The 23,606-nt window shown below is 44.5% G+C and overlaps 1 protein-coding gene across 5 annotated transcripts in view; it reads right to left on the reverse strand.

Annotated features, from left to right (window-relative positions):
• Positions 1-23,606, reverse strand: part of PRDM5 (PR/SET domain 5) — a 192,377-nt gene that overhangs the window by 102,901 nt on the left and 65,870 nt on the right. For all 5 annotated transcript variants that reach the window (XM_033938221.1, XM_033938203.1, XM_033938213.1 and 2 more), the window contains 2 exons: positions 22,750-22,829; positions 4,558-4,642 (listed from right to left, as the gene is read on the reverse strand). In XM_033938221.1, coding sequence (XP_033794112.1) covers positions 4,558-4,642; positions 22,750-22,829 — 165 coding nt within the window. The remainder of the gene's footprint in view (positions 1-4,557; positions 4,643-22,749; positions 22,830-23,606) is intronic.

Consider the following 23,606-nt stretch of genomic DNA (forward strand, 5'->3'; position numbering starts at 1 on the left):
GATCACAGAGGTAAGAGTGCGCATGCACGCTTAGCGTTTTATTATAGTAGACTAGTGTTTAAGCCCGTTAGATTAACGGGTGCTAGATGTCTCCTGCTTTTGAACTTGGGCAGGGGCAGAGGCAGAGCCGGGGCGGGAGGGAGTGACGGTGGGAGAGCAATTTCAAAGCCTCAGCAGCGGCGGCTCCTTGACCAATCCGCGCTTACAACGTCCCCACACTTGCGGTCTGGCTGGCTCCCCCACCAAAGCCCTTCGCAGCGGCAGCCCCTCCTGCATCCGTCCCCACGTCCCAAGCCTCTCCGAAGACCGGCTCCCACGAAAATGGTACCCCTCTGTCCAAAGCCGTGGCAGCAGCCTCCCTCAAGACACATTTCAAATCTGACATATTGTAATCACAAAACAGAAAATAAAATTATTTTTCTTACCTTTTGTTGTCTGGTCATTATTCATATCATGTAGGGGTCCCAGGCTATGGTTGGCTTTTGATAACTCGCTTGCCAGGGCCCCTTCTTTCTTCTTCCCTCCCTCCATCCCGGCAGCTGAAGACAGGCACCTCCCCCCAGTGGTCTGAGACAGGAGGGAGCAGTTAGGAGAGGGTCTGAGGGCAAAGAGGGGCTCAACAGCGCACAACTACCTTTCCTTCCCTCCCTCCATCAAGTGCAGTGCAGCTCCACCAATGTTAAAAGGAGCCGCGTCGAAATCGGAGGCCTGCCACTGCCGTAGCACATTCCCCTCTGCCTTGGTCCCGCTCCTTCTCTGACATATGGGACCGCGGCAAAGGGAACGTGTTACGATGGCGGCAGGGCTCCAATTTCAAAGCAGCTCCTTTTAACATAGGCGGAGCTGAACTGAAGGGAAGGAACGGTGGGGCCGGGTGAGGAAGGCCGCCTGCTAGGTAGGGGGACAACAATGGCGCTTATGCTCAAGCCCCCGCCGCAGCTCCTCTCTCGATCCTGGTGCGGTTCGAGAGAGGAGTCGTGGCGGCGGCTTGAACATAAGCGCGATTGTTGTCCCCCTACCTAGCCGCGAGGCTGCGGCGGGGTTTCCATGGCAACCCGATCACAGATCTCAGTGTATGGCCGGGTCTGGCAGCGCCGTGTAGGGCGGAGGCGGGACCTCAGCACTGCACTGCCGGGCGGCTCACGCCGCCGGCCCCCAGGAGCTCGAGGCCGGTTGCGGACATGCCTGGCGTGGCATAGTGCAGGAGGAGTGATCGGTGGCGCGAGGTAGAGAGCAGGTGATGACAGTGATTGGTGGCGCAAGGTGGAGAGTAGGTGATGACGTAAAACGCGCGCATGCGCACTCGTGTTTTCGGGACGGATCAGGGAACACGTTTTTTTTAGTGCGCATGCGCGGCCTAGCATTTTATTATATTAGATGATGAGCCTATTTCTATTTGGGTGAACTCCAAGATTCAAATTGGTGGAGAAAGACTTGTCTGGAAGCATTGGATGATAGCAGGAATACGTATATTAGAGGATGTTATTTCTAATGGTAAAATGCTTGAATTTTCACAGTTGCAGCACAAATATGGCCTTACTAAATCAGAAAGTTTTAGATGGTTGCAACTGAAGCATGCCATTCAGGTGGGGTTCCCTGACTGGAAAAACCTTAATGATCAATATAGTCTGGAGTTCCTATGTTTTCAGACAGACAGACAAACTTCAAACAGAGGAAGATCTAGCACGAAGCATTAAGAAAGGGGACAAATCCTTCTTTAGGTACATTAGCGACAGGAAGAGAAACAAAAATGGAATAGAACGCCTTAGGCAATCAGATGGAAACTACGCAGAATCTGATACTACCAAGGCAGAACTGCTAAACGAATACTTCTGCTCAGTATTCACCTGTGAAGCACCGGGAAATGGTCCACAACTACAAATAAGAGACAGCCAAAATGATCTGTTTCGCGATTACGAGTTTACACCTAGTAGCGTCTACCACGAACTTTCAAGACTCAAAGTTGACAAAGCCATGGGGCCAGACAATCTACACCCCAGGGTACTCAGAGAGCTGAGTGAAGTTCTGGCTGAACCACTATCCGTACTCTTCAATCTTTCCATGCGCACGGGAAAAGTACCCCTAGACTGGAAAACAGCTAACGTAATTCCACTCCACAAAAAGGGATGCAGAACAGAGACAGGAAATTACAGACCGGTGAGTCTTACATCCATAGTGTGCAAACTCATGGAAACACTGATCAAACAGGAACTTGACAAAATTCTAGACGAAGAAAGTTTACGTGATCCACATCAACACGGATTTACCAGGGGAAGGTCCTGCCAATCTAATCTGATTGACTTCTTTGATTGGGTGACCAATCATCTGGATGCCGGTGAGTCCCTTGACGTGATATATTTGGACTTCAGCAAAGCTTTTGATAGCGTCCCACACCGCAGGCTGTTGAACAAACTAAAATCAATGGGATTAGGGGATACATTCACTACATGGGTAAAGGATTGGCTAGATGGTAGGCTTCAAAGGGTGATGGTAAACGGTACCCCCTCCAAAATGTCAGCAGTTTTGAGTGGAGTACCTCAGGGCTCCGTCTTAGGGCCGATTCTATTCAATTTATTCATAGGAGATTTGACCCAAGGACTTAGAGGAAAAGTATCACTGTTTGCCGACGATGCCAAACTATGCAACATAGTTGGCAAAAGCAGTGTGCCTGACTTTATGACGCAGGACCTAAGACAGCTCGAGCAGTGGTCATCAACTTGGCAGCTAGGCTTCAATGCTAAAAAATGTAAAATAATGCATCTAGGCAAAAAAAATCCACACAGAACTTACACACTAAATGGTGAAACCTTGTCCAGGACCACGATGGAACGTGATTTAGGAGTGATCATTAGCGACGATATGAAGGCTGCCAATCAGGTAGAGAAGGCTTCATCCAAGGCAAGACAAATGATGGGCTGTATCCGTAGGGGTTTTGTCAGCAGAAAACCTGAAGTAATAATGCCACTGTACAGATCCATGGTGAGACCTCATCTCGAGTATTGTGTTCAATTCTGGAGACCACACTACCGAAAAGATGTGTTGAGAATTGAGTCGGTTCAGCGAATGGCTACCAGGATGGTTTTGGGGCTCAGGGATCTCACGTATGAAGAAAGGTTAAAAAAACTGCGGATGTACTCATTGGAGGAGCGAAGACAGAGAGGAGACATGATTGAAACCTTTAAGTATATTACTGGGCGTATAGTGGTGAAAGATGATATCTTCAGTCTTACGGGGCCCTCGGTAACCAGAGGACACTCGCTGAAAATCAGGGGAGGGAAATTTCAGGGTGATGCTAGGAAGTACTTCTTCACCGAAAGGGTGGTCGATCATTGGAACGAGCTGCCTCAGCGGGTGATTGAGGCCAGCAGCGTGTTAGATTTCAAGAGGAAATGGGATATTCATGTGGGATCTCTAAGAGAGTAAGAATCAGGGAGTGGGTCATTGGTATGGGCAGACTCGATGGGCTATAGCCCTTTTCTGCCGTCAATTTCTATGTTTCTATGTTTCTATGACTTCTTGGGTCACCAGGCCGCTCAGTGGTATAAATTATTAACTGGACTTATTAAGAAAAAAACAAATACAGGTCTGAGAGACATTTGGAGCATTGAGATGAAGCATCAAATTAATGCGTCTCAATGGCCACGAATTTGGTCTTGGAGGATGAGATGTACAGTGTCGGCATCCATGAGACAAACTTGGTTTTTTCTGTTACATAGAGCTTTATGGACCCCTGTTCGTTTACAAAAACTGGATAGCTCTAAGTCTAATGAATGTTGGCACTGTCATCTTGAAGCAGGGACTTTAGATCATTTATTATTCTATTGTCCATTCATTATGAATTTTTGGAAATCAATTTGGGACCAAATTAACTGTTTATTAGATAACCCTGTGGCATTATCATATGATACTGTGCTGTTTGGTATGGCAATGAGAGCAAAAAGTCAGATATCATCAAATAATAACAAAATATTACTTATAATGACTGGGGTTGCCATTCAACAAATTACGTATAATTGGAAAAATTGGAACAGATTAAATTATGATTTTTGGTGGAACTCCTTATGTCATATTTATAAAATGGAGAGATTTATAAATTTATAAATTGCAATACAACAGGGTTGTTTCAGGAAATTTCAAGATATTTGGGAGCCATTAACAAAGTATTGTAATGATTAGAAAAATCTTGTTTCTCTTAAATTTACAAGTTCAATTATGGGGTGGGAGGAAGGGAATTTTTATTGTTACATGTTGCATAAGTATTGATTATATGATAGATAAGGGTGGGGAGGGGGGGAGATAAGAGAATATTATATGTATCATTGTTGATTATTAAGTGATATATTTATGGTTATTTGTATGGATATGCTATCACACTTATTATAAGTTTAAAAATGAATAAAGATTAAAAAAAAAAAAAATAGGTCAAACAACCTGTAGTGTAAGAGGGGGTGATACTGACTTCTGGCTTAGGGCAGTGTTCGGTACATAATTACCAAATGAAAAGTTTAAAACTGGAACTTTTCAACAGCCTTCATGAAGTTAATCGGGTACGTTTACCTGAGTGTGTGATGGTATGACGCTTGAGCTGGTTAGGCGAAATAAATTTCTTGTCACATTCCTGACACTCGAAGATCTCATGGACCTGCAAAATGAGAGTTTAATGATAATTAAATGTACATCTTCACAAGTCATGAAACAAACAGAACATTTTCAGCAGACAGTAATTATTTCCTAGCCAACAGCTCTTCACAGAGGTATTGTGTCTCCTTCCGTAATTATCTGTTACTGAATTGAACAGCGCTTGAGGTTTCAGACTTCTTTAAAAAGTGATCATTACAGGAGCACATGGACTTCAGATTTAATTAGACATGAAACAACCTAGAGGACAGTCGCTGTAAAACGTTCACTGCCGGGCAAAATGGTAGAAATGATAAAAATAAAACTGTGGAACACGTACACAAACATGATTTAATGAGACGGAGTCAGCATGGGTTCAGCTGAGGGAGATCTTGCCTCACCAATTTGCTTGACTCCTTTGAAGGTGTAAATAAACATGTGGATAAAGGTGAGCTGGTTGATATAGTGTTTCTAGATTTTCAGAAAGCTTTTGATAAAGTTCCTCACGAGATGCTCCTGAGAAAATTAAAGAGTCATGGGATAGGTGGCAAAGTTCAGTTCTGGATTAGGAATTGGTTATCGGATAGAAAACAGAGGGTAGGGTTAAATGGTCATTTTTCTCAATGGACTTCTATTCCGCCTATACCTTGGAGGAGAGTAAACAGTGAAGTGCCACAGGGGTCTGTACTGGGACTGATGCTATTTAACTTATTTATAAATGATCTGGAAATTGGAACAACGAGTGAGGTGATTAAATTTGCAGAAGACACTAAACTGTTCAAAGTTGTTAAAACGCATGAAGATTGTGAAAAATTGCAGGTGGACCTTGGGAAATTGGAAGATTGGGCATCCAAATGGCAGATGAAATTTAATGTGGACAAATGCAAAGTGATGCACATTGGGAAGAATAACATGAATCACAGTTACCAGATGCTAGGGTCCACCTTGGGGATTAACGCCCAAGAAAAGGATGTGGGTATCATTGTAGATAATATGATGAAACCTTCCGGTCAATGTGTGGTGGCAGCCAAAAAAGCAAACAGGATGCTAGGAATTATTTTAAAAAGGGATGGTTAACAAAACTAAGAATGTTATAATGCCTCTGTATCACTCCATGGTGCAACCTCATCTGGAGTATTGCGTTCAATTCTGGTCTCCTTATCTCAAGAAAGATATAGTGGCACTAGAAAAGGTTCAAAGAAGAGCGACCAAGATGGTAAAGGGGATGGAGCTCCTCTCATATGAGGAAACACTAAAACGGTTTGGGCTCTTCCGCTGGGAAAAGAGATGGCTGAGGGGAGATAGGATTGAAGTCTACAAAATCCTGAGTGGAGTAGAATGGGTACAAGTGGATCAATTTTTCACTCCATTAAAAATTACAAAGTCTAGGGGACACTCGATGAGGTTACAGGGAAATACTTTTAAAACCAATAAGAGGAAATTTTTATTCACTCGGAGAATAGTTAAGCTCTGGAACGCATTGCCAGAGGATGTGGTAAGAGCGGATAACGTAGCTGGTTTTAATAAATGTTTGGACAAGTTCCTGGAGGAAAAGTCCATAGTCTGTTATTGAGAAAGACATGGGGGAAGCCACTGTTTGCCCTGGATCGGTAGCATGGAATATTGCTACACTTTGGGTTTTGGCCAGGTACTAGTGACCACCATGATTGGCCACCGTGAGAACAGGCTACTGGGCTGGATTTACCATTGGTCTGACCCAGTAAGGCTATTCTTATGTTCTTAAGTCTCCTTGCTTGCTAATGCCAGGCAGTTCAACTCCTATTAACCTCTACAGTTCAGAATAGCACTGCTTTACATCGCTGTATACTAAAAGGAGCAAAGGGTGATTTCCCCTATTATTGTGGGTGTGTCATGCTGAATAGTGACTTGCCCAGGGTCACAAGGAGTAGCGCAGGGTTTGAACCCACAACCCCAGGGTGCTGAGGCTGTAGCTTTAACCACTGCACCACACCCTAACCCTAATCCTAAACTCAATATCTGCGTCCAATATTGGTCGCCGTACCTTAAGAAGGACATGGCGTTACTCGAGAGGGTTCAGAGGAGAGCGACACGTCTGATAAAAGGGATGGAAAACCTTTCATATGCTGAGAGATTGGAGAAATTGGATCCCTTTTCCCTGGAGAAGAGGAGACTTAGAGGGGATATGATAGAGACATACAAGATCATGAAGGGGTAGAGAAAGTAGAGAGGGACAGATTCTTCAAACTTTCAAAAAATAAAAGAACAAGAGGGCATTCAGAAAAGTTGAAAGGGGACAGATTCAAAACGAATGCTAGGAAGTTCTTCTTTACCCAACGTGTGGTGGACACCTGGAATGTGCTTCCAGAGGACGTAATAGGGCAGAGTACAGGGTACTGGGGTTTAAGAAAGGATTGGACAATTTCCTGCTGGAAAAGGGGATAGAGGGGTATAGATAGAGGATTACTGCACAGGTCCTGGACCTGTTGGGCTGCCGTGCGAGCAGACTGCTGGGCATGATGGACCTCAGGTCTGACCCAGCAGAGGCACTGCTTATGTTCTTATGTTCTTATGGTTGCAGCATTTTTATTTAGCAGAAATAATTGTAACCAAACACTTCTTTAAATTGACAATCTCTCTTTCACCTCACTATGGAGGAATCTTACACCACTCTCTGCAGGACAGTTGTAGCGTTTACAAACAGTGCAGAATACTGCAATTAGATTATTAGGCCGGGCATTTATTTGTGATCATGTGACACCTTTGTATTTCAAATTCAATGGAATTTAGGATCAAACTTAAGATCCTAATGTTAGCCCAAAGAGCATTATTTCAGCTACAGCCTTTATATCTTTCTAATTTGGTGCTATTTTACGCCCCAAGGTGTTTATTACGCTCTCTGAATGAGAATAGGGTAGTTGTCCCTCACATTTCGAAGGCACATCTTGCGTCAACTAGAGATTGTGCATTCTTTTATTTAGTTCCGCGGTTATGGAATAATCTGCCCATTGACTTGAGAAAAGAAGAATCTTATAGAAAGTTTAAAAGGACATTTTTTCCAATTGGTTTTCTGAACTTAGAACAGAGTTTGGGACTGTGATCTGTGTTTATGTAATGGAAGATTTTTAGCTGTAGGTATTAATTTGATTATTTTATTGTTTCACTATTAGAATTGTTATTGTTTACTATGATATTTTGTAAAACAAATTTTTAAACTTTAGCTCTTAATCTTTCCCTTTCTATTTCTCATGGAGTTCTTTTCTTGATGAATATGAACTTGGATCCTGTTAGGCTGTTTTGCGGTATATAAAGTTCTGTTTTTTTTGCTTGAACTGCCACAGCAACACTAATGGGTGATTTCAATGATCCCGATATTGACTGGGTAAATGTATCTATGGAGATAAAATTCCTTCTTGAAATCAAGGACTGCTTTATTAAACCGACAAGAAGCGAAGCGTAACTTGGGCTCTTTCCAAATATTTCAAAAACATCAGAAAATGTGGCTATTTTCAAAAACGTAAATTCTGCTGCTCTCTCTAGAATCACTAATTCTTATTATATTTTCCTTTCTTTAAAACTCTTGTAAACTGTGCTGAGCTCTATCCTCATAGAGAAGATGTGGTATACAAGCGTAAGGTTTAATTTAGTTTAGTGAAGCAATTCTAGATCTAGCTCTTGGCGGAGCACATGAGGGAGGTAATGGTGCTCTAACATAAGAACATAAGAACATAAGAACATAAGAAGTTGCCTCCACTGGGTCAGACCGAGGTCCATCTCGCCCAGCGGTCCGCTCCCGCGGCGGCCCATCAGGTCTGCGACCTGTGAAGTGGTTTCTGACCACTTTTATAACCTACCTCAAGTTCTATCTGTACCCCTCTATCCCTTTATCCTCCAGGAACCTATCCAAACCCTTCTTGAATCCCTGTACAGAGTTCTGGCCTATCACTTCCTCCGGAAGCGCGTTCCATGTGTCCACCACCCTCTGCGTAAAAAAGAATTTTCTAGCATTTGTTCTAAACCTGTCCCCTTTCAATTTCTCCGAGTGACCCCTAGTGCTTGTGGCTCCCCTCAGTTTGAAGAATCTGTCCTTATTTACTCTCTCTATGCCCTTAAGGATTTTGAAGGTTTCTATCATGTCCCCTCTAAGTCTCCTCTTCTCCAGGGAGAACAGCCCCAGCATTTTTAACCTGTCAGCGTATGAAAAATTTTCCATACCATTTATTAGTTTAGTCGCCCTCCTCTGCACTCCCTCGAGTACCGCCATGTCCTTCTTGAGGTACGGTGACCAGTATTGAACACAGTACTCCAGGTGCGGGCGCACCATTGCGCGATACAGCGGCATGATGACTTCCTTCGTCCTGGTTGTAATACCTTTTTTGATGATGCCCAGCATTCTGTTTGCTTTCTTTGAGGCTGTCGCACATTGCGCCGATGGTTTCAGTGATGTGTCGACCATCACCCCCAGGTCCCTTTCAAGGTTACTCACCCCTAGCAGTGTTCCCCCCATTTTGTAGCTGAACATCGGGTTCTTTTTCCCTACATGCATGACCTTGCATTTTTCTACGTTAAAACTCATTTGCCACTTTTTTGCCCAGTCTTCCAGTTTCGTTAGGTCCCTTTGCAGGTCTTCACAGTCTTCCGTGTTTCTAACCCTGCTGCAGAGTTTGGTGTCATCAGCAAATTTGATAACCTCACATTTTGTCCCTGCCTCCAGATCGTTAATAAATATATTGAACAGTAGAGGTCCCAGCACTGACCCCTGCGGAACTCCGCTCGTGACCCATTGCCAGTCTGAGTATTGGCCTTTTACTCCAACCCTCTGCTTCCTGCCCGCCAACCAGTGTTTGATCCATCGGTAGATATCCCCTTGCACCCCGTGGTACCACATCTTTTTAAGTAGCCGTTCGTGAGGTACCTTGTCGAAGGCTTTTTGGAAGTCAAGGTAAATGATGTCTATGGATTCCCCCTTATCCATCTGGCTGTTTATTCCCTCAAAGAAGTACAGCAAGTTCGTGAGGCATGACCTTCCCTTGCAGAAGCCATGTTGGCTCGCCTTCAGTTGTCCATTGTTTTCTATGTATTCGCATATTGTGTCCTTTACCATTGCTTCCATCATCTTCCCTGGAACCGAGGTCAAGCTCACAGGCCTGTAGTTTCCCGGGTTACCCCTTGATCCCTTCTTAAAGATAGGCGTGACATTCGCTATTTTCCAGTCCTCTGGGATCTCCCCTGTTTTTAGGGAGAGGTTACATATTTGGTGAAGTGTCTCTGCTATTTCATTTCTCAGTTCTTTTAGTACCCTTGGGTGGATGCCGTCCGGGCCTGGTGATTTGTCGCTCTTTAGTCTGTCTATCTGCCTGAGGACATCCTCTTTGCTCACCTCTAGTTTTACCAGCCTTTCATCTTGTTCTCCGTTTATAATCTCCTCGGGTTCCGGAATATTGGTTGTGTCCTCTCTGGTGAAGACTGACGAGAAGAATTTGTTTAACCTGTCAGCTATCTCTTTTTCCTCCTTTATCGCTCCTTTCCTATCTCCGTCATCCAGTGGTCCCACTTCCTCTCTGGCTGGTTGTTTCCCTTTCACATACCTGAAGAAGGGTTTGAAGTTTCTTGCTTCTCCTGCCAGTCTTTCCTCATATTCTCTCTTTGCTTTCCTGACCTCTCGATGACATTCTTTCTGGTGTCTTTTGTGCTCTTCCTGGTTTTCCTTTGTTGGTTCCTTTTTCCATTTCTTGTAGGATGATTTCTTGTCGCTTATCGCCTTTTTAACTGCAGATGTTATCCATGCTGGGTTTTTAGTTCGATTTTTTTTGCACCCTTTCCTAAACCTTGGGACGTACAGGTCTTGTGCCTCGAGCACTGTGCATTTAAGCAGTGTCCAGGCTTCCTTTACGGTCTTCACCTTTCCTGAGCTGCTGCTGAGCTTTTTTTCTACCATTTTCCTCATGTCCTTGTAGTTTCCTTTTCTGAAGTTGAGTGCTGTCGTTGTGGTTCTTTTCACCTTGGTTGTTCCCATGTTTAATTTGTGTTGGATCATGTTGTGATCGCTGTTCCCTAACGGTGCTAGTACCTCCACTTCCTTTGCGGGTCCCTCTAGCCCGTTGAGGATTAGGTCTAGAGTGGCATCCCCTCTCGTTGGTTCTGTGACCAGCTGCTCCATGAAACAGTCCCTTATTGCCTCTAGGAATTTAGTTTCTCGCGTGCACTTTGAGTGCCCAATGTCCCAGTCTATTCCCGGATAGTTGAAGTCCCCCATAACCACCACCTTTTCTGTTTTGCACACCTGTCTCAGTTCGGCCTCCAGGTCTAGGTCGTTTGTTTCTGGCTGTCCTGGTGGGCGATAGTATAGTCCCAATTTGATGTCAGCTCCTTCAACTCCTGTCAGCTTAACCCATAGTGACTCCAGACTGTCTGCCCTTATTGTTGTTTCGATTCTGGATTCTGGATTCTGATCGGATTTGATATAATCCCTGGAATTAAGTTCACACAGGAAATCCAATACAACAGCACTTAACTTTAAAAAAGGGAGACTATGATAATATGAGGAGAATGGTAAAAAAAGAAACTTAGAGGAGCAGCTGTAAAGGTCAAAAATATGGATCAAGTGTGGATATTAATTAAAAATACTATCCTGGAAGCCCAGACTAGATACAAGGGGCCAAGAAGAAAATGATGGGGAGCCATGAAACTTACAAGTTATTCCACACTTTTGATACTTTTGTTTCAGTAATATGAAATGAAAAGTGTGGAATAACTCGTAAGTTTCATGGCTCCATATCATTCTCTGCTTGTCAGACAGAACATTTCAGCAGCCCCTCATATTATGATGTCATAATGCCTTCTTCCACCAATGCCTAAGAGCCAACCTCATCGGTGATGTCACAATGGCTTGGTTTTCCTAAACTTCCGCCCATTGGTGGATGGGGCAGTTTTTGCCCAAAGTTGGTAGACACATAACTCATAAGAACATATGAACATAAGAATTGCCGCTACTGGGTCAGACTAGTGGTCCATCGTGCCCAACAGTCCGCTCCCGCAGCGGCCCTTAGGTCAAAGACCAGTGCCCTCCGTACATTCTGGTTCAGCAGGAAGTTGTTTAACATTGTCTTGAATCCCTGGAGGGTGTTTTCCCCTATAACAGCCACCGGAAGAGTGTTCTAGTTTTCCACCACTCTCTGGGTGAAGAAGAACTTCCTTACGTTTGTACGGAATCTATATCCTTTTAACTTTAGAGAGTGCCCTCTCGTTCTTTCTACCTTGGAGAGGGTGAACAACCTGTCTTTTTCTACTAAGTCTATTCCCTTCATTATCTTGAATGTTTCGATCATGTCCCCTCTCAATCTCCTCTTTTCCAGGGAGAAGAGGCCCAGTTTCTCTAACCTCTCAATGTATGGCAACTCCTCCAGCCCCTTAACCATTTTGGTTGCTCTTCTCTGGACCCTTTCGAGTAGAATTGTGTCCTTCTTCAAGTACGGCAACCAGTGCTGGATGCAGTATTCCAAGTGGGGGCATACCATGGCCCAGTATAGCGGCATGATAACCTTCTCCGATCTGTTCGTGACCCCCTTCTTAATCATTCCAAGCATCTGTTTGCCCTTTTCACCGCCGCCGCCGCCAGACATTATGCAGATGGCTTCATCGACTTGTCGATCAGTACTCCCAAGGCTCTTTCCTGGGGGGGGTTTCTCTAAGTACCACACCAGACATCCTGTATTCATGTATAAGATTTTTGTTACCGACATGCATCACCTTACATTTATCCACGTTAAACCTCATTTGCCATGTCACAGCCCATTTCTCGAGCGTGTTTATGTCACGTTGCAGGTCTTCGCAATCCTTCTGTATCTTCACTACTCTGAATAACTTCATATCGTCTGCAAATTTTATCACCTCGCTTGTCGTACCAATTTCCAGGTCGTTAATAAATATGTTGAAGAGCACGGGTCCAAGCACCGAACCCTGCACCACTCCACTCGGACGCTTTTCCAGTCCGAGAATTGTCCATTTACCCCCCACTCTCTGATTGTTATTGCTGCAACAACTGAGGCAAAGGAATGGAAAAATTGACACATTTGAAGCTTTATATAAAATTATTGAAAAAATAATTAACAATAAAAAAACAATTATTCTGTCAGTTGAAAAAACGTTCAGTAGGTTGTGTAGATCAGTGAAATAAACTCCAACTTGAACTGTATTCTTAAAAGAGCACAATATTACTGCTTTTATTCTATTACTGATTAGTTTTATCCTTTTTTTTAATTCAAAATTATATAAACATATTACATGCATTAGGAAAAAAGTTCTCATGTATTATACATTAATACATCCCTTAAATGTCTCTTTTTCAACTTGTTCCTAGTTAGTCTAGTTTTTGTGAATGTCCAGATATGAACGTTTTTTACGTTTCCCCCATTTTAATCAATGTATATCACTTAGAAATACTTATAAGCGTTTAATCAAATTTTAAATAAACTTGAAACTTAAGAAACAAAAACTACATGGAACTCCCTATAAGCCCACTATCAATGAGAACGATTCATTAAGAAAAAAAAAAAACAAGATACAAAACAAAGCACCTTGTAGGTTAGAAACCATATTAACTTCCATAATTAAATTCCATTATTTATAACCCCCATCACTCTTAGGAAGTTGCACAGCACGTTTATTATCAAGAAAAGCCTTAAGTTGTTTTGGGTCATAGGAACCCAAAAGAACCAAACATTTACAAGGAAAACGTTAAAAAGAATGAGAAGCCAAGGATAAAACCTGTGGGCACATTAACAAAAACTTATTTTCTCCTGTGTGTCCACACAGATATCAGGAAAAACACAGACCTTTCCACCAAAAACAATTTTTCATGATTCCTAAAAAAAGTCTCGCCACCCAGTCCTTATCGGACTCAAACACTCTCTTCTTCCAAAGATCTTTCCAATAATTGTTTTATATTCAAACTATCCATCTATCGAGAGATCTTCCAGTCACAATTTCTGACATTTCTTCTCTGGCAAAATATATACTCGAGAAGTAAGAGGAATAGCTTCCTTAGAGACCTCCAGAATCTCCATCAAATATTTCTTAAAAAGTTCCAAAGGAGAGAGATTCACAGCTTGGGGAAAGTTGATAAAATATAGGTTCAACCTCCTGGTATAATTTTCAAGTGTTTCAACTTTATCAATCAAACCAGCAATACCACAACCAGATGTTAAAATTCTCAACTGAACCTCCCTTAGGTCAATTGGAACAGTTTCCACCATCCTATCTAGGTCAAAATGTTTTGCTTCCTGCGTGACTAGGAGGGTTTTACAACCTTGCAAAGAAAGAATTGCAAACTTATTTTCTCCAAACAGGCCACTACTTAACAGATGGAAAAAACAGTATAGAAATTTTAAAAATAAATCAATCTAAGGTGACATGGGTTGGTTTACTTAAAGGAGATAAGGAAAGATCACCAACCTGCCACCAGGCAGCTGATCTTCCAGACATTGGGTCAGACAATGAATCGGGAGCCCGATTTTTTTTGTTTTTGAATCGATTCAAATCGATTCACCAGAAATGAATCGGTGAATCAATTCGAATCGTGAATCAGGCAGCACTACTCACAAGCATTGTTTAAACTGCACCTAGCTTATACAACCCTGGGGCTCTCAACTCAGTTGCCTGGGACACATTCAGCTGGCTAAATTTTCAGGATATCCACAATCCCACACACAATAGTAAATGCAAATCTCTCTCCTGCATATTAACTGTAGTTATCCTGAAAGGATGACTGATCAGGAGTGTCTCAAGGGCTGGTTTGAGAACCACTGGCAAACTCTAAGGGCTAGATTCACAAAGCAAACCGATCATGTACCAATCAGTTTGCGACCCCTTTACTATCAAATTTCCCTCTGGCCTGATTCACTTACCTCTCCTGCAATCCGCTTTGAATCTGTGCATGCAAATGAGGTAAAACGCATGCAAAGTAGGCTGGGACGCGATTCACAACACCAAATTTCAGATCCAACTGGGCTGGCCGATCACCTGAAGAAGCGACTGCTGGGGACCAGTTGAAAACGTCTTTCCAACTGGGAAGCCCTGCTCTCTGCCCTGCAATCTCTCCTGCCTGCTCACCCCAAATGCCGCCCTGCTCTGCCCTCTTCTTATCTCCTGCTGCTCGCCCCACATGCCGCCCTGCTCTGCCTCGATCTTCCCCGAATCTCTCCTGCCGCATCACAGTTCTCCTGCCCTTCCCCGCCCTGCGAGCCCGTGGTTTTAACCTGCGGGTTTAAACCAGGTTAAAACCACAGGCTCGCAGGGCTAAAAACTAAGAAAAAAGTTTTAAGCTAATAATAAAAAAAGGTCGCATCTCAGATAGTCTATGCATGCATGCAGATTGCACAATAGCAATCCTTGCAGGCAGATGGGGGCGTTCCTCCGACCGCCCCCATCTGCATACTTTTCGTTCTTGAATTCGTCGGACCTGCCTGGATCGGTTAGTGAAGCTGGGCCTAAGTGAAAAAGGATGAAACTTGCATACGGCAGGCTTGGGGTGGGGTTAAGGCTGAAAATGATAGGAATAATAGGGCAGAATGAAAAGAGAGAGCAGAGGGAGGCAGTGAGGCAGTAAAGTCAGCATTCAGGGAGTGATGGATGGGAGGAAGGGAAGAAAGAATTGGGGAATTCTCCAGGTCATGAGGGGGGAGACAGAAGCAGATATCAAAAGGCAGACTGGAATAGGCCACGCAGGGTATGTGCAAAGCCATGTTTGACACATTAAGGGATGCTTTACAAAAGTACAGCCTTTTCCTGCTTCTCTTATCAGCAATACCGATTTTCCTCGTCAGACATTTTCATTTATCTCCCCCCTTTGCCCCAGATGAAAGAAGTTAAGAATCCACTGCAGAGAAATCAAGCTGTGGTCAAATGCGCTTGTCTAGACAGTAAGCTCTCCAAAGGACAATTTCAATGGCAAGCAGACTAATGAAAGAATTCCAGAGAAGACTCCCTCTGGCACAATGAATCTAGCCAGCAGCCCATCTCGAGAGCTGGAGTCGGGACGCTTCCAAAGGAAGAGACTCTGCCTTGGTGAGAGCCACAGGCAGGTCAGCCTGCCCTACCTCTAAATGACCGCTTCATTTTCTAATGACATTAAACGGGATTTCAGCTGGGTCAGTCTCATTCTCAATGTGTGTTACAAATAGCACAGTTACTTACCGTAACAGGTGTTATCCAGGGACAGCAGGCAGATATTCTTGACTGATGGGTGACGGCACCGACGGAGCCCCGGTACGGACAATTTTAGAGTGATTGCACTCTAAGAACTTTTTAGAAAGTTCTAGCTCGGCCGCACCGCGCACGCGCGAGTGCCTTCCCGCCCGACAGAGGCGCGCGGTCCCTCAGTTAGTATAAGCCAGCTAAGAAGCCAACCCGGGGAGGTGGGTGGGACGCAAGAATATCTGCCTGCTGTCCCTGGATAACACCTGTTACGGTAAGTAACTGTGCTTTATCCCAGGACAAGCAGGCAGCTATTCTTGACTGATGGGTGACCTCTAAGCTAACAAAAAGAGGGATGGAGGGAAGGTTGGCCATTAAGAAAACAAATTTTGTAATACAGATTGGCCGAAGTGACCATCCCTTCTGGAGAATGCATCCAGACAATAATGAGATGTAAAAGTGTGAACTGAGGACCAAGTAGCAGCTTTGCAGATTTCCTCAATAGGAGTGGAACGGAGGAAAGCTACAGATGCTGCCATTGCTCTGACTCGATGGGCCGTGACAGAACCTTCCAGTGTCAGTCCGGTCTGAGCATAACAGAAAGAAATGCACGCTGCTAGCCAATTAGACAACGTGCGTTTAGAAACAGGACGTCCCAATTTGTTCGGATCAAAGGACAGAAAAAGTTGGGGAACTGATCTGTGGGGTTTCGTACGCTGCAGATAGTAAGCAAGAGCCCTTTTACAATCCAAAGTATGTAAAGCTTGTTCTCCAGAATGAGAATGAGGTTTTGGAAAGAAAACAGGTAGAACAATGGATTGGTTGAGATGGAATTCAGAGACAACCTTAGGGAGAAACTTTGGATGTGTACGCAAAACCACCTTGTCATGGTGAAAAACCGTAAAAGGTGGATCTGCAACCAGTGCATGAAGCTCACTGACTCTCCTGGCAGAGGTAAGAGCAATAAGGAAAAGTACCTTCCAAGTGAGAAATTTGAAAGGAGAAGTAGCTAAAGGTTCAAATGGAGGCTTCATTAAAGCTGAAAGAACCACATTGAGATCCCAGATAACCGGAGGGGCTTTAAGAGGTGGTTTCACATTGAAAAGCCCACGCATGAACCTGGATACCAGGGGATGAGCTGAAAGAAGTTTTCCATGGACTGGCTCATGAAAAGCTGCAATGGCACTGAGGTGGACCCTGATGGATGAGGACTTCAGGCCAGAATCAGACAAAGAAAGAAGATAATCCAACAACGTCTCCACCGCTAGGGAAGTGGGATCAAGATGATGAAGAAGACACCAGGAAGAAAACCTCGTCCACTTTTGATGGTAACATTGTAGAGTGGCTGGTTTCCTGGAGGCATCCAGAATGGAACGAACGGGCTGAGATAAAAGAGTATCAGTCGAGTTCAGCCCGAGAGATACCAAGCCATCAGGTGTAGAGACTGGAGGTTGGGATGCAGAAGGGTTCCCTGCTGTTGCGTAAGCAGCGAAGGAAACAGAGGAAGAAGAAAAGGTTCCCTGGAACTGAGTTGAAGTAGAAGGGAGAACCAATGTTGCCTGGGCCACCTCGGAGCAATCAGAATCATGGTGGCTCGTTCCCTCTTGAGCTTGAACAAGGTTCTCAACATGAGAGGCAGAGGAGGGAAGGCGTACAGGAACAGATTCGACCAGTCGAGGAGAAAAGCATCTGCTGTTAGACGGTGTGGAGAGTAAAGTCTGGAGCAGAATAGGGGCAGCTGATGATTGTGAGGAGCTGCAAAGAGGTCTATCTGAGGAGTGCCCCATTGAGTGAAGATAGAGTGCAGAGTTACGGGATCGAGTGTCCACTCGTGAGGTTGGAGAATTCTGCTTAGTTTGTCTGCTAAGGAATTCTGTTTCCCTTGAATGTATATAGCTTTCAGGAAGAGATGATGATCTATGGCCCAAGTCCATATCTTCTGGGCTTCCTGGCATAAAAGGCGAGAGCCTGTCCCACCCTGTTTGTTGATGTAGTACATCGCAACCTGATTGTCTGTGCACAACAGAAGGACCTGAGGAAAGAGAAGGTGTTGGAAGGCCTTGAGGGCGTAAAACATCGCTCTGAGTTCCAGGAAATTGATTTGATGTTTCCTCTCCTGGGCTGACCAAAGACCTTGAGTCTGGAACTCGTTCAAGTGAGCTCCCCATGCATACAGGGAGGCGTCGGTGGTGATGACTAGTTGATGAGGAGGCTGATGGAACAGAAGACCTCTGGATAGATTTGAGGATACCAACCACCACTGCAGAGACTGACGAAGAGATGATGTCACAGATATGTGTCGTGAGCAAGGGTCCGACACTTGGGACCACTGAGTCGCAAGGGTCCATTGAGGAGTGCGCAGGTGAAGACGGGCATGAGGTGTGACATGAACTGTGGATGCCATGTGTCCCAAGAGCACCATCATTTGCCTTGCTGAGATGGACGGCAGAGGAAGTACCTGGTGACATAGAGACTGAAGGGTCTGAAGACGATTGGATGGCAGGAAAGCTCTCATGAGGAGTGTATCCAGGATCGCTCCAATGAATTGAAGTCTCTGAGTGGGAATGATATGGGATTTGGGTAGATTGATCTCGAATCCCAGAAGTTGTAGAAACTGGATGGTTTGGTTGGTGGCCAGAAGGACCGCTTGGGCAGAAGTGTCCTTGATCAACCAATCGTCCAGGTAAGGAAATACATGCAGGTGGTGAGAGCGTAGAAAAGCCGCCACCACAATGAGACATTTGGTGAATACCCTTGGAGATGAGGCAAGACCGAAGGGCAGCACCTTGTACTGGTAATGACAATGATTGATCATGAATCGGAGATATGGTCTTGAGGTTACATTGATCGGTATGTGAGTGTAAGCCTCTTTGAGATCGAGGGAGCATAGCCAGTCGTTTTGATTTAGAAGGGGATAAAGGATGGCTAAAGAAAGCATCTTGAATTTTTCTTTTACCAGATGAATGTTGAGATCGCGAAGATCCAGGATGGGTCTGAGATCTCCTGTCTTTTTGGGAACTAGAAAGTAGCGGGAGTAGAATCCCTGCCCCTTTTGATCTAGAGGAACTTCCTCTATAGCGTTCAGAAGGAGGAGGGATTGGACCTCCTGAATAAGGAGGGCTGATTGAGGACTGTTCAAAGCAGACTCTTTTGGCAGGCTTTGAGGTGGGAGAGTCTGAAAGTTGAGAGAGTAGCCGTGGCGGATGATGTTGAGGACCCATTGGTCCGAAGTGATTACTTCCCACCGGCTGAGGAACAGAGAAAGTCGACCTCCTATTGGTTGAGGCAGGAGAGCAGGAATAGGGATACTGGCTATACTGCGGAGAATGAAGTCAAAAGGGCTGTGACTTTTGCTGAGGAGGTTGTTTTACAGCTTGTTGCTGTTGCTGTTGTCTGGGAGGCTGACGTTGCTGTTGTCTCTGACGCCTAGGTTGTTGAGCAGTGGTAGGCAATGGACGGGCTGTGAAACGGCGTTGATAGGCCGATTGCTGCCTGTATGGTCTTGGCGGAGGAGGCTTCTTTTTATTTTTGAGCAGGGTATCCCAGCGCGTCTCATGAGCAGAGAGCTTTTGTGTGGTTGAGTCCATGGAATCCCCAAAGAGCTCATCCCCTAGACATGGGGCATTGGCTAACCGATCTTGATGGTTAACATCAAGCTCGGATACCCGAAGCCAGGCCAAACGACGCATAGCTACTGACATTGCTGTCGCTCTGGATGTAAGTTCAAAAGTGTCATATATGGATCTCACCATGAACTTACGCAATTGGAGAAGAGACGACAAGCATGTGTGAAAAGCGGAATGCTTTCGTGAAGGAAGATATTTCTCGAAAGAAGCCATGGTGGTAAGGAGATGCTTTAAATAAAAAGAAAAATGAAAAGCATAATTACTAGCCCTATTAGCTAACATAGCATTTTGGTAGAGCCTCTTACCAAATTTATCCATGGCCCTTCCTTCTCTGCCAGGAGGGACAGATGCATATACACTGGCTCCTGAAGTCTTTTTAAGGGTGGATTCGACAAATAAGGATTCATGTGGTAGTTGAGGTTTGTCGAACCCAGGAATGGGAATTACCTTATATAGAGAATCCAGTTTACGTGGGGCCCCTGGGACAGTTAAAGGAGTCTCTAAATTCTTATAGAAAGTTTCCCTTAGGATGTCATGAAGGGGAAGTTTCAAAAATTCCTTTGGAGGCTGATCAAAATCAAGGGCATCCAAAAAAGCTTTAGACTTTTTGGATTCAGCCTCCAAAGGAATGGACAAGGACTCACACATCTCTTTCAAAAAACTAGAGAAAGAGGAAGTGGCCTGTTTGGAGGATGGGTCAGGGACAGCCGAATCCTCCTCCTCTGAGGAACATTCTCCTTCAGAAAGAAAGGGTTCCTCTGAGTCTCCCCACAGATCAGGGTCCCTTACATGGGAAGAATGGTCCCGAGACTCAGGTGTCGACGTTTGCATGTGTCGGGTTTTGCGTATCGACTTACCCGACCTCATCGATACCGTGTCCGGAGAAGTTATCGGACGCACCGGTGCCGAAGTCTGCACCGATTGATGGTGAGCTCTCGGCTCCGGTGCAAGGACTGGCATCGATACCGATGAGGTTAGGTGAAGCGGTACCGAAACAGTGGAAGCGGTTAAAACGGGTTCCACAATCGGTACCGATACAGGTTGTTCAACAACCGGTACCGATGGCTCGGTGCGAACTGGCACCGGAAGGTTCGGTGTCATGATAGCAGGAAGGAGTCGTTCTAATTGTTCCTTCAGCTGCACCTGAAGGATGGCCGTAATGCGGTCATCGAGGGATGGCACCGGTACCGCTTTTTTCTTCTGCGGTACCTGCGGTGCCGCTCGACGCCCCGGAGATGAGGAGCCCGATGTCGAGGGACTCACCTCTATAGGGGCGGAGCGCTTCCGCTGGCGTCGAACCGGCGGCAGGATTGGGCTCACTGCACTCGAGGCCGGAAGACGTTCCAGCGGGGAAGGCTTCTTAGCCGGCTTACCTGACTGTTGGGATGCCGGTGTGGAATCACGCGGCGTCGAAGACGAGGGTGCCGACTGAATCGGTGCCGAAGCCGGAGTCGAAGGAACGGGGTCGGACATCTCGGCACCGAACAACAATCGCTGTTGAATTAAGCGATTTTTTAAAGTTCGTTTTTTCAAAGTAGCACAGCGGGTGCAAGAGGAGGCCTGATGCTCAGGACCCAAACACTGTAAACACCAGTTGTGTGGGTCCGTGAGAGATATAGGCCTAGCACACCGCTGGCACTTTTTAAAACCCGGTTGAGGGGGCATGAAAGGAAAAACGGCTTCCGCCAAATCGAAGGCCGAGGCTTCGATGGTGGCAGAAGGCCCCGCCGGGGAAAACCGAAATTGAAGAAAAAATTGAAAGAATTTTTTTTTTTTTTTTTTTTAAACAAAATAAAAGAAAGAAAAAAGGCAAATTAGCCAAACGTTTACGCGAGCGGGAAGGCAAGTATGAAAAAATTTTCAACAGCCGTTGAAAACGCGTCTTCTTAGCTCCGCGGAAACTAAGAAACTGAGGGACCGCGCGCCTCTGTCGGGCGGGAAGGCACTCGCGCGTGCGCGGTGCGGCCGAGCTAGAACTTTCTAAAAAGTTCTTAGAGTGCAATCACTCTAAAATTGTCCGTACCGGGGCTCCGTTGGTGCCGTCACCCATCAGTCAAGAATAGCTGCCTGCTTGTCCTGGGATAACGATATATATTCAAACACACTCATATGGTTTGCTTTGTAAAGGTTGATTTATTTTTAAAATGTATATCCTGCCTAGACCTAGGAGGCTTACAGAATAAATTATCAATATGTAAGCATAATCTAAAAATGACAACATGGAACATGTAAAATCACAGTAATACAAGCGATGAAAACGTCCCCAATAGTTGTACTGCTCGCTCTTATTATATTTGGCAACTTAGTCAGTAATCTTATTATACTTCTGTTTTGATCCGTTAATTTAGCAGAATAAAGCCTGTACAAATAAATGAGTTTTAAGAAATCCACAAAATTGTTCAATGTTCTTACACAATCATATGCTACCTGGAAACTTATTCCACTGAAAATGCAGAATGACCTGTATGGTTGTCTCAGATCGTAACTTCGATCTGGTTTATATACAGGTAATGCCATGGTACCAATTCTCAGTGAATCATCATCAGCACTTTATATTGTGCCCACTCTGGAATATTTTGCTGAAGTGAGCAAATCACATTTTAAGAAATATAGGATTCAATCATAAGACTGTCTAACCCAGGGGTGGGCAACTCCGGTCCTCGAGGGCCGGAATCTAGTTGGATTTTCAGGATTTCTCCAATGAATATGCATGAGATCTATTTGCATGCATTGCTTTCAATGCCTATTCTTTGGGGAAATCCTGAAAACCCGACTGGATTACGGCCCTCAAGGACCGGAGTTGCCCACCCCTGGTCTAACCTATCCCTCACTTTTATTAAGGGAATAGAAAAGCGTCCAAAGCACAATAACAAATATACTTTCCCATAAAATGTCACCACACCCCCCCCCAAGCTCCAGTAAGTTTCAAGTTTATTCAAAGGCTTCAAGAACTCCGTGTCTCATTATTAAAAAGTATCCCAACCCGCTTAAACTTAAGTAATTCACACAAAAGCAAACATGAAACTACCACAAACGGAGCTAAGTTCATTCATTTAGATGTAATGTAATGTAATGTAATTTATTTCTTATATACCGCTAAACTCCGTTAGGCTTCTAAGCGGTTTACAGAAAAATAGACAATAGGGTGCATTAAAATTATAAGTAAAATAGGTACTTAGAAATTCCCTTTACAGTCAGAATTATCATTCAATCAAGAGAATGCCTCCCAAAAGTTTCTTAAACTTTTGAATTTCCAAACGAGAAATCCACAATGGCATGGGGAGAGCAACGCGTCCCAAGTGACCCAACCCTACGGCCTCATAGCTGCACTGACCTTTCGATGCTCTTGAACATTTACTGACGAGGAACCCTTCTTGTTACACATGGAGCCCATCAACTTCTTTCTCGAGTTTCCTAGAACAGAAACAAAATAGTGAACACCTCAAGAAAGGAGTGCCCTGCCACAGCCTCAACAACGCTGGCATCTAATGAAAGAAGATCTAAACACCACCGTCTTCAAAAAGTAAAACTGAAAACCTGAGCTGGGGTTTTTCATAAGAGACGATACACTATTTATTTATTCAAAACATTTCTATGTGGGTTACAAAATAGCAATGATTTATTTAACACTTATAGTCTAAGTGGTTTACGTTCAAGTACTCAAATATTTAACCCCATCAGTCCTGGTGGGCTCACAATCTATCTAATGTACCTGGGGCAATGGGGGGATTAAGTCACAAGGAACAACATGGGATTTGAACCCAACACCTCAGGATGCTGAGGCTGTAGCTCTAACCACTATGCCACACACTTCCATAATTCAGAAACCTGAAAACAATAAAACAGCTCTACTTCAATAAAGCTAAAAAGCCTTCAAACTTTTGCAAAAAGATAAAACAGTAGAACTCTGATGAACAGGGTCTGGGAAAGTATTCCATAATTGGGGGCCTGGATTCTCAAACCAGCACCAATTTTTAGGCAACCAAGCTCAAAAAAACCACCGGTGAAATGACATTTTTCAGTTTCAAGTCGCCTAAAAAATTGAAGCCAGAATCGTGTCTCCGTAGATGCTTTAGGCCGCCAAACGCCACTGTGAGCGTGGCTAATTCCGGAACTGGAGTTAGACGGTCTAAAACGCCTACATTTCTGGCGCCTAACTTTGCTGGAGGCACAATTCTGTACCTGGCGCCA

The sequence above is a fragment of the Geotrypetes seraphini genome, chromosome 1 (assembly GCF_902459505.1).
Source record: "Geotrypetes seraphini chromosome 1, aGeoSer1.1, whole genome shotgun sequence".
Lineage (NCBI taxonomy): Eukaryota > Metazoa > Chordata > Amphibia > Gymnophiona > Dermophiidae > Geotrypetes > Geotrypetes seraphini.